The 11,324-nt window shown below is 42.6% G+C and overlaps 1 protein-coding gene across 1 annotated transcript; it reads right to left on the minus strand.

Moving 5' to 3' along the window:
- Positions 1-403: 403 nt before the first annotated feature.
- ttll10 (tubulin tyrosine ligase-like family, member 10) lies at positions 404-10,576 on the minus strand (the record flags this gene model as incomplete). Its single annotated transcript, XM_080853827.1, has 11 exons — positions 404-1,200; positions 1,602-1,695; positions 3,366-3,482; positions 3,974-4,111; positions 4,338-4,509; positions 5,599-5,785; positions 6,195-6,280; positions 6,730-6,850; positions 7,460-7,578; positions 8,723-8,891; positions 10,270-10,576. The coding sequence occupies 11 exons, from the start codon at positions 10,574-10,576 to the stop codon at positions 404-406; spliced, it is 2,307 nt and encodes a 768-aa protein (XP_080709953.1).
- Positions 10,577-11,324: the final 748 nt, after the last annotated feature.

The raw sequence follows: 11,324 nt of genomic DNA on the forward strand, positions 1-11,324 counted from the left end.
ACTAACTAATTAGGGTGTCTCCAAGCAATGGATCATTGTACATGACAATGTCCTTGCATACTCAAAATAATTACTTCCTGGTGGTAGCAAGTAATTGAATGTTAATGAATTAATGGTGTAAACTAATTGTGCTATCATCAAGCCATTAATCTTCATAATCAACCAGGTGTCATTCTGCAGAAATTTGATGTTTGTAAAAGCTGTGTTCAAGGTAGGTTGAGTACACAACACTAAAATACAGTGAGAAACAAGTCTGTGGGTCAGACATTTAATACATATTTTGGTAATTTGTCGTGAAAAACATTATTGGATTTTCATGAACACTACAGTACCAAAGCAGCACAGAAAAATCTAGTTCATAGTGCTAGTTGTGTCCAATGAGAACCTCACACTCGTGAGGTTGTCAGGTCTTCCCTGAGGTCTTACATTTGTCTCTTGGCCTGATCCTCTTCCTGTCTGTTCGCTTTGCCTCGCCTGCCTCCTGCCCCTCTGACCAGGCAGTCTGACTCGGCTGCCGGTGGGCCAGCCTCAGGCTGACGTTCTTCTGGTCCTGTGCTTGCCTCCTGTCCTTGGTGGCCTCCCTGGGGTAGGGCGTAGGCTGGCGCTTGGGAACCAGCATGGCCTCGCCCAGCGAGGGCACGGACAGGGAAATGACGCTGCACTTTGCGCGGGTGGCGTCCCGCGCTGGCGTCTGCGGCCGCTGCCAGGTGCACGTGTTGACCCGGAGCTCCACGCGCACCGGGGCTGGCTTGGACGGGCGGACCTGGCGTCGGGGGTGTGGCTCGCGTGGCCTGCCATCGAGAGGTCTCTGGTTCACCGCCGTCTCTGAGGATTGGGCACCTGCAGAAAAGGCCTGGGCTGGGGGTTTGTCCCGTAGAGCCGTGCCGGTAAGGGCGGAGGAGGAAACACAAGGGCTGGAGGTGGCGGAGGTATCCGGGCAGACTGAAGAAGCCGAAACAGAACTTGCTGGGTTCTCTCCCAAGGATCTGTTCAACACAGCAGGCCTCTGAGCCTTGGTGCTGGTGTTCCTCTGGGCCGTGGAGCTCTTTGGTGACTGCGACTGGAGAGACGGGGCTACCTTGCTCCTCCGGCTGGGCGTTGGGACCTCGTCTTGATACAGGAGCACAAAGTCTCTCTGACTGGCCAGGGGCAGCAGCTTCATCCTGCAGCGGCACTTCTCAAAGATCTCTAGAGACAGGTCTGCACAAACACTCACTGTCACTGTCTGGCACATGATCTGATGAATGTTATCAAAATCATGAAATTAAAAAGTATAGCTAAATGAAACACTTCTACCAACAAAAAAAACAAAACAAAAAACGGGAACAAAACTGGAACGGAATGAATTTCGATTGAAACTGGAATGAAGACTCCCTACTTAACATGAACAAACGACAACTTCAACAGAATTTATTTTACGTGCCATTAACAAAGCATGTTACAAATCAGCATTACTAAATATGTGGCTGAGAGTTGACAAAATTACACAATAGTTCAAGCCTTAAACATGAATGTTACATTGTACTGATGACTTTGAAGAAATGATCTTGCCTAAATGACAAGGTCTTACATAGAAACTGTATAAACAATGTGCTGCCTACCCAGAGTTTCTGTCACAGTGGTTGGTATAACTTCCTTTAGCACCTTACAGTTGGTGTGAAGAGCTGGGTTGCAGTTCATCTCAAGCAGCCACACCTAGTCACATGTGAAGACAATTGAAGCCCACAAGTCCACCCCACGTAATGGAAATAGTATGTGCAGTTTAGAGCAATTTTGGCCTTATTTTAATTCATAGGTTTAGCTATGGTCTATTGATTTTACAGTGTAGTATTTAGTGTAGCTATGTTATAGTATGTCACTCCAACAAAGAGCAGGACATTAGATTTAACATAAAAGATTAGGTCTGTGACCAGCAGGTGGCACCCTAACTACATCATTCAACTGCTTTTTCTCTGGCACTAAAAAGAAAATTTTTATTTGCCACCAAGATGTATGCAGACCCATTCATTAAAGAATCAGTTTCTGTATTTTCTACAGAGGCCCTAAATGAATAAGTAATCATGAAAAGGGCTAGCAACAATAAAGTGGCTCTATTACAAAAGCAATGAATGTCGAATACCGATTGGCCCAACAGAGCGACACATCAAGTGTATGCAGAACATTCAAGGTCGCCTTGTCCACGTTTTCCCCCAACAAATATATGTATCAGTTCTCTCTTATCTCTCGTTTTCTCTTTTATCTCTGTTCTCTCTCCTTCTCTCTCTCTCTCTCTCTCTCTCTGTCCACGTGTGTGTGTGAGCATTTGTGTAGGATAAGAGGGATTTCTTCAGGTAAAACTGCTGCTGAAATCGTTATAGTATGTGGCTTCAAATCTGCCTACTTGTGAAATTCATATTGAGACATCTTAATAATTCATCAAAGGACGGTGTTACCCTCACAGCACACCAGCCTGCTGTCATGCTTTGCATGGCTGATGCATGAACAATCTGTTTTCAGCCACACCCCTGAAACAGCTGTGACAGTTTTTTTTTTTATTGGCCAACAGTTCATTATGTCTTTTGCTCATTACAGCTATGTTGCATAAGCACTATACTGCACTATCGCGTCAACTAATTCAAAGCTGCCATTTGTATATTCCCTACAGCTTTGCACCATTACAATGGCATAATAAATGTCAAACATCCATCAAGACATTGAGTTTTCTCTCTCTCTCTCTCTCTCTCCTTCTCCATCATAATTCTTGTGATAAAATGAGGACTATTGTGTTGAGGCGCTTCTGCTTCTGAATACATAATAATGATGTAACTGCGAAGGCTTCAGATGAGCATCCCAGGCTTAGAGACAGCATGTTTACTTCTGCTGGTCTGCGAGTTGCCAGGCAACTGCTGTGAAGGGGGTAACATTTAGGTGGTGCCACAGGAGCGGAGAAGCTCTCCACTGGCCTTTTCAATTCCCTGCACTCAACCGAACAGACGCAATGGTTTGTGCCTCACCAAGTGTTAGTATACTGTAAGGTAAACTTGCTACACATTCATTTTCATGTCATTAATGTCACGAGAGGCTGGGCATATGTGACGAGTAGTCTCATTTGGATGAGATTTCAAGACTACACATCCTATCTATTTTCCTCTACACACACACACACACACACTCACACACACACACACACACACACACACACACACACGCGCACACACACACACACACACACACACACACACACACACACACACACACACACACACACACGCACACACACACACACACACACACGCACGCACACACACGCACACACACACACACACACACACACACACTCACACATGCACACCTCAGTAGTGGGAATTAGCTCATTAGTCTCTCACCTTGAAGTCCTCATCAATCAAGAAGTCACAGCCAATCAGGTCAAAGAATCCCTGCTTGCGCACCAGTTTGGCTTTGACCGCCATGAAGCACTGCATCATGATCTGCTGCATGCGCCGCTGTTCCAAAGCACAGAGAGACAGAGGGAATATAAGAGACAAAATGCCCCATTATTTTTTACCACCCCTGGACTACACTTTGTCCAAGCAGACCAAAAGACTGTGATTTGTCAGTCAAGAGTCAGATCTATGGAGCTGGTTAAAACTGGTTTATGATGTTAGCTCCCGTTATGATCATTAGCAAGTCTGCTGCTGAAGCTGTTATATTTATGCTGTATGATATGCTATTTAAAACATGACTGTAACTGCGAAGTCTAAAATGTCAGCAGAAAATATAGGGGTGTCATTTGAAGCTTGTGTTCCCATGACAACATCCGCCCTCCATTCCACTTTCATTCCCTTGCTGGCGAAGAGATAAACTGAAGAAATGAAAGCTGCTCTTCCTAATAAGCTACAGCTGCTGAGCTTTGACATACGGGGGAAGGCGAGAGTGAAACGTAAATGGTTGACAGTTGAGGTTTAGGTTTGGTGGTATGTGTTTGTCAACTCACAGCGAAGGCACCGTTCACCCAATCCTTGGGAAGCCCCTTAGCCTTGAAGTTCTCATTAACGTATTCATTAAACCGTTCGACTGACCACACAGTTTCCTCCTTCAGTTCGCTGTACAGCGGGTTCTTCTTCTGCATGTACTGCACAGAAAGAGTTGTCAGTGTTAACATTTGCTCAGATTAACATTTGCTCAATTAATTTGATCAATATCTTTTAGCCTGCCACTGTGTATTGTTTTACATTAGTTGCGAAATAACTGTCATTCAAACAACATAAAAAGATGACAGAGATTTAGATGCCAGTAAAATGACTCTACCAACTATGGAAGACACTTTTACAGTAATGGTTAAACATAAACCCGTATACCTGGTTCGTCAAGTGAGCTGAGAGGTTAGTAGAGTTAGGGTCATAAAGGTCACATGTAAGGCGAATGTAGCCGTGGCGGAAGAACACCATATATGGCGACGTTGAAGCAATGAGAAGGTAGGACCTCACATCAAATTTCCTGCCTTTCAGGAGCAGTGGGCTCTGCACATACCTATCAACAGTGCACACAGACGTTCAGTCACAGCCATTGGACATTTTCACACACCTGCTAATCTCAATCTGTCTGCATGAGTATCTTCAGTGCTGTCATCTATTAGTTTAAATGTCTCATTTTTGGTCATATATTTACCACATGGTTGACTAGTAACTGCTCTGCGCTAATCCCTGATAATGGAGATGGATCCAGATATGTCTAAAAGGTTAGGATTTTTTTATTCTCTTCATGTGAACAACTAGAGCGAAAATCTGTTTGATGGAACTTCCTATTGGCTGACGCTGAGATGATATCATCCCACTGATCGGCTAAGTTTCAAATGTGTGTGTGTGTGTGTGTGTGTGTGTGTGTGTGTGTGTGTAATTGCAATACAACTCTGATGAAATCTTTCAACTTGAGTTGAATGTGATTTGTAATGAGGAAATTAAAGTAGGGGTAGGGTCTGACGTTATTTAAATATGTGCAGTGTCAGGTTTGGCTTGACTGTATGACAATGGAAAAGCTGTTCTCCCTTTGATGTATCAAGGTATAGAGTGTTGCGATAAAAAAAAAACTAATAACTGATGACTTATGACTTCAACCAACTATTCAGTGATGTCAAGATTTCATGATAGATAAATACACTGCACACAGTAAAAGGCTTTGAATGTAAAGGCAAAACATATCTTATGAAACTTTTTTGTGTTAATTATATTATACGTATGTGAGTGATGGAGTATAATGTTTTGATGAACCTTGGAGTAATGATCAAGCTCAATACTACCCTCTTCTGGAATTGTGGAAAACTGCAGTCTAAAATACAGTAAGCCCATTGGCTTAGGCCTTGTGTTTGAGACGTGCTTATCAGTACAAACTCAACAGAAGCTAAACGATTGTTTTGGGGATAAAAAAAACCCCAGAACAGATTAGCTGTAGAAGTAATTGCAAACATATAGGTCTTCCGTTGGTTAAATACACTGTTAATTTCCAAGAGTTACCACAGCAATTGCATTTGTTCTTATTTTCTACAAAGTCAGCTTCATGCTGTAGCCTAGCTTAGATGGCAGTGCAGATAGCCTATGACACGAAATCCTCCTTTTTACCCACTTCTGGACGATTCGTGCCTTTGGGACACGGAAGGAGAACTTGCTGCCGCTCTGGTTGTTGGCGCTGCTCTGCAGCCGGGCCCGTAAGGCGCTGATCTCCTCCTGGGATCTCAGCAAGAAGATGCCCCGGCCCTGATTCAGGTCAGTGGGCTTGCAGATCCACACGTTGCTGGTTTCCTCGCAAGCCCCTGCAAGAGCATCGGAGCTGACCGGGTCAGACCTATCTACTCTATGGGCTATTTAGGCTAACTGATAAGGTGGATAAGGTGATGCCGTTGTTTAAAAAGTCAAACCCCTTATCATGTGGGTGGGGCTTACATTCTTTATCTGTCAACGTCATCTTATCAGATATCAGCATGTCATGACTTTTGTTATGGGAATATGGAAGAAGGTAAGATGGGTATCAAAAGAATGGCGTGCATGCAAAGCTACATTACAGGTATTACTTCATCCCATAGGCCTACTGTGTCTAGCAAAACTTTCGTTTTCATGGAAGATATTGTCTCCGTGGGCATGTTTTTTTTTCTTTCCTGTGGTTTAGTTTCACCAACTTGATTAAGTGTTCATTAAACATCCTATCTGCTGATGTTAACTTACTTTCCTGCTGAGCAAAAAAAGCCTCTCTCTCATCCCTCATGTCCATACGGAAAGTGGCGGGAAAGAACTCATCCATTTTCAGGCTTCTGTAAGTAGATTAAAGAGTTTACACAGGCTAATACTGACGCCATAAAACAACTCAGTATAAACACTTAGTATAGAGCATATTACATTTGTTAAACAGGCTAACATGAGAACTACAGTGAAATAACACAGGAAGTCAGATTTGGAAGCTCATTGCTGGTTATTAGGCACATTCATTTTTATGAACAGAATTACAACATGGCATCTTGGAGGCGTGAATGTTTTTTACACTGTAGATGAAATATGCATTTATATAATAACAATACAAAAATATATATAATAAAACCAAATAATGCCTGTAACAGTCAGCCATTTCATCTATGCACTGTTGTGCACAGGTTTGAGTCAATTTTGTGTCTCTTCTCTTTTTGGTGTGTTCAGAGAGAGAGATGACACCCATTGAAAGTGCTGCCATTTTAGCTGCTGTCAGCTCCTCTTTACTCTCTCCTACCTGAGCCCTCTGCCACGGTTCACCTTGCTGCTGACCCTGTCATATTCCCTTAGGCTGTTGAGCAGTCCGATTTTGGAGGTCAGGACCTTATTGTTTGGGATCTGGTACAGCAACTGCTCACCTTGAGAAAAAGAGCATTTCGGGAAAGCACCAGATCAGAATCAACCCTCACCATTTTACGTCCATGGAAAAAGACCCTGCAGACTATACAAACAAATCTGAGTATATTCAGGTATAAGGTAATGTGTTCTTTAGTATCAAAATAACTAAAAAGTCAATACATTTTTATCTGAAACACTCCTCAGTATATAATGTAGACTTTTATAACCTCTTTAACATGTTGGTGGACCAATGCACAAATCTATGCTAATTTTTTGAAACTTTAAGCCTTGTGGTGTGAGAAGAAAATGTATTGACTTGAGAAAATTAGAGCAATTGTGTGCCGAGGTCTTGCTGAGGTCAATATTGATTTGTAAGCCTTTATGCTCCTCGAGGCTTCAACATGTTGATTTTTGGTTTTGGAAACATAGACATGATTGTAACATCACATCGTATGTCATAACCATGTTGCCACACTATGGAGTTAGCGATTTATTTTCCCTTTATTACAGTGGGAGACTAGTTGTATACTACTCAAAGGTTTGCTTGTTATTGTTCAAGGGAGTGAGTGAAAAGCAAGGATCTCAAAAAGTAACAAAAAGAACTTGAAGAAAATGGATAGAGTATTCACCCTCCTTGAAGTTATAGTAAGTTGCCATTGATCTGGTCTCACACCATTTCAGCTTGTAGTCCTCCCGTGTCTTGTCATAAATGCGTTGCCAGCCTTTGTTCTCACAGTATGCAGCCACTCTGAATAATGAAACATAACAACACCGTTTTGAAGATTTGGGTAATTTAACATTGGGGAAAAAACAGATATTCAAGGCAGTTTATGTAACAAATTGTTTGTGATAAATTGAGTACTTTAGTATTGTGTTTTTCAAATACATTGTTTGCCAGGCATTCAGCATATTAGCATATTGCTATTAATTTCTAGCCTGGATACCAGCCTGAACTCCACCCACAAAATGTTTGGTCTGGGAGATTCAGTCTGGAATTGAGCTAGTTGGGAGAGATTAAACGTCTCAGAAAAGTGATCTGAACAATCAAATTGTAAGGGCGGGCTTTATACATTGATGGACAGATGACCAACCAACGCTTGAGTTGATTAGATAGATAGAATATACATCGAACAAAGATGGTGCCGTCTCGGGAGCTTAGTGGGACATATTTTATATGATTTAAGCTATCTACACAACTTTTTTTATGTCTACATTGACTCGGTTAGTTGTGTATGTGCAACACGGATGTTGCCGAGGATTGTAGGTCTTAACTGAAGCACTCTAGACCATTATTGATAGGTTATGCTAACGCGTAGACAAAAAAAAACATTGAAACAAATGGTAGCTTCTAGCCTTGAGTGCTAATTAAGTAACGTGAGCAGGCATATCTCAACAGATATTGACAGCGCATTCATTTTGAAAGAGGAACAGAGAAACGCGATCAAGGCATTTGTCGATTGAAAAGATGTTTTTGCCGTCCTTCCTACGGGATCAGGTAAACGTTGAATCTATCAGATGGTAATACTACGTTGCTCTGATTGGTTCTAGGTATCCAATTCAGCGAAGAGGAATTTTCTTTCCTGGTTCGTTGAAACACGCCCCATAATCACAGCCCAATGGTTCAGTTTCAGACTCATATTCTGACTACAATTATGAGTATGACATCGTCAGGCTAATTCATTTCCATATTTGCATTGCAATTTAATATTTTTGTATAGTTGGATCATTTAGACTGTTAGACTTATTTGTATTTGTGTGTGTGTGTGTTTGCATCTGTGTCTCTGTGTACTGTATGTGTGTGTGGGTATTTCTGTTTTAGTGCATCTTATCACACTAAACACAATTGCTAAATGTTCTTTCATCCATCCCTCATGGGCCATCCATCTACTCACATGGGGGCCCCATTTCCCCCTCCAATGAAAAAGAAGGGTCCAGGCCCTTGAGGTTCCACTGCCTTCTTGTCACTGTCTCTCTCAGAGCACTGCAGTAGTCTGGAGCTTTCCTGATGCTTTGGCTTTCCACTGTCATTCTCACCAGAGTCCTTCTCATCCTGACAAACATCTACTCGACAGGCGAACAGAGTGCATGCAAACATATAGTAGATTGAGTGCAAAACCATAGTACATGCATTCACATAGATGCATACACACTCTCACATAACACATATGTAGCCAATGCAGAGGTTTGGCAATTCATTCTGAGATGAACTTTTACTGTTCTTTGGAACCTGATTGTCCTTTAAGCATCCCACAGAGAGCACTTGCGTTTGACTATGACCTTTTTAAATAAAGATTTGGGAGACAAGGCAGCATAATTACACAGTGTACCTTAGTTAAGGCCCATCAAACTCAATACACTTAGACTCGCATTAATGGGGACTTCTACAGGAGAAGCGACTGGGAAGACATTAGGAAATTGGCTGCTGTAGTCCGCTCAGCGTGCAGGAGATAATTAGGCCGGGGGAAGCAGAGTGTCACCGACGAGGGGACACCCGATCCTGTTCTCCAGCAGTGCTAGACGTTGTGTTAAGCACACCTTTGCTTCCCCGCGCCGATAAAGCTGACACCGCCAACACAGCCAGACTAAACCCTTTCACACTTCTCACACTCGCCATAATTGTGTTTTTGATTTGAAAAATTCCTCAAAATACTCACTATAAGCACTATTGCAAAATAGCACAAATATAGGACTGATTTAAATATGACTAAATTAATTCATTATTGAATGATTAATAATGTTCTTATCATTTACAATTTAGAGCACATCAGATGAAACCACTCTACAATTATTGATGGATAATTATGTGTATGTTATTATTTACAATTATTTTTAAACTAATTATTGAAACCCGACTCCTATTCAACGCAGAGCTTAGTTTTATAGCATGTTGTTAAGCCCGCTATGTACTCAGCTGCTGATGGTCTGGGCGGCGTGGATGTGGGTTTTGCTACACATAAGCACCAAGCCATACAGGCTGTCAAACACAACTGGCAGATGCTTGACAAACAAAACACATTTCAGGCAGATTATGCATGTTTATCTGTGCTAATGTTATTAGCCCTATCAGATAAGCCGTCATTATGGGACTGAGATTTCTCTGGACTTTTCGGGTGCTGAGGGACTGTTGTTCAAACATTTCATCTGTTGTCCTGATTAGATCACAAATTTAGCCGGTAAGCGTGCTGTCTCAACACACCGCCATAACAGAGGCACTGACAACAGGCTTGCGCTTAAAACAACTTAATCGTACCATTACAGGTGTGTCTGTTATGAGAGAACAAAGCATTTCATCATGGGAGTTTTTTTCCACTCTTTTTGTTCTGGCTGAACTCATAGTGATCTCTCTGGGATTAATTAGCATATGGCACAGACAAGCTGCAATGAGCAATGCATCACAGCAGCCCAGGTTAATGATGGGCTTTTTTTTTTCCGCACGCACCTGGCCCACCTCCATCTGCCTGCTTCACCTGTTCCCCGCGCTGGTCTGCTCTAGACGGCTGGTTCCCCGGGGGCTCCAGAGGAGCCTTCCTCTCCTCTTGTTGTTTACCTCCAGCTTCAGGGCCCCGGGCCCCGTCTCCATCCAGGTTGCCTGCCTGGCCGCTGTTCTCCCCGTTCCCACCGCCCTTCACCTGCCGTTCTGGAGACTTGCTTGGCAGGTCATCTTTGCTCGTGTAGTCCCCATCCACCTTTATCCCGGCCAAGGTGTCTGTGCGCCTGTCTGATCCTGTCCCGCTCTCCGATGGCATCACTCCCTGCTGACACAGACTGCCACGAGAGTGGAAAGATTTTCCATTTGGAAGGGGGAGGGAGGTGGTGTGTGGTTCTCACCTTTGACCTGGGTAGGGCCTGTAGATGAGTGGAGAAAAAAACATTATGAAAACATTACAGTTTTCTGTTGAGCTTTTGTTTGTTTACTGGTGTGTGAAAGAAACTAAGCTGTTTAAAGACATGCAATTTAAGACAACTATTTCAACAAGGTTCAGTTGTTTTTATTGTTTTTGTTGCTATGATTTAAAAAAAGGACTTTTTAAATTTTTCTTCATGTTTTATGATAAGAAGACCTCAAACAAACTACTTTTTTATTTCAAATTTAACAAATAATTCCAAACCATGGCTACAAAATGTGATGTCATAATGAAGGCTTTAAGGTGATTCTAAAGTCCTGCAGTGAACACCTGTACTATCGATGCTGTTGTTTTGAAGGTCAATGATTTGAATCTTGGCTAAGCAAAAATGCTGAAAATGTACCTGCAAAGACAGAGTGTGTCCTCTTCAAATGTGTACATTTACACTTGTCCTCCAGGTTTCGGTGTGACCCTTAAAAAGATCCACGTGGGTCTGTTCCAGTCTGAATGTCTTGGCCACGCTAATGGCACTCTGGTTGCAAGGTCTTTGTCAGAGCTTAAAGATCTACCCAGACCGTGTAAACAACTCCTGGTTGCCTGGGCAATGGGTGCCCTAGCAACCATTCTTAACTGTACATTGATTCTTACA

This window comes from Sprattus sprattus (assembly GCF_963457725.1).
Source record: "Sprattus sprattus genome assembly, chromosome: 16".
Classification (NCBI taxonomy): Eukaryota; Metazoa; Chordata; class Actinopteri; order Clupeiformes; family Clupeidae; genus Sprattus; species Sprattus sprattus.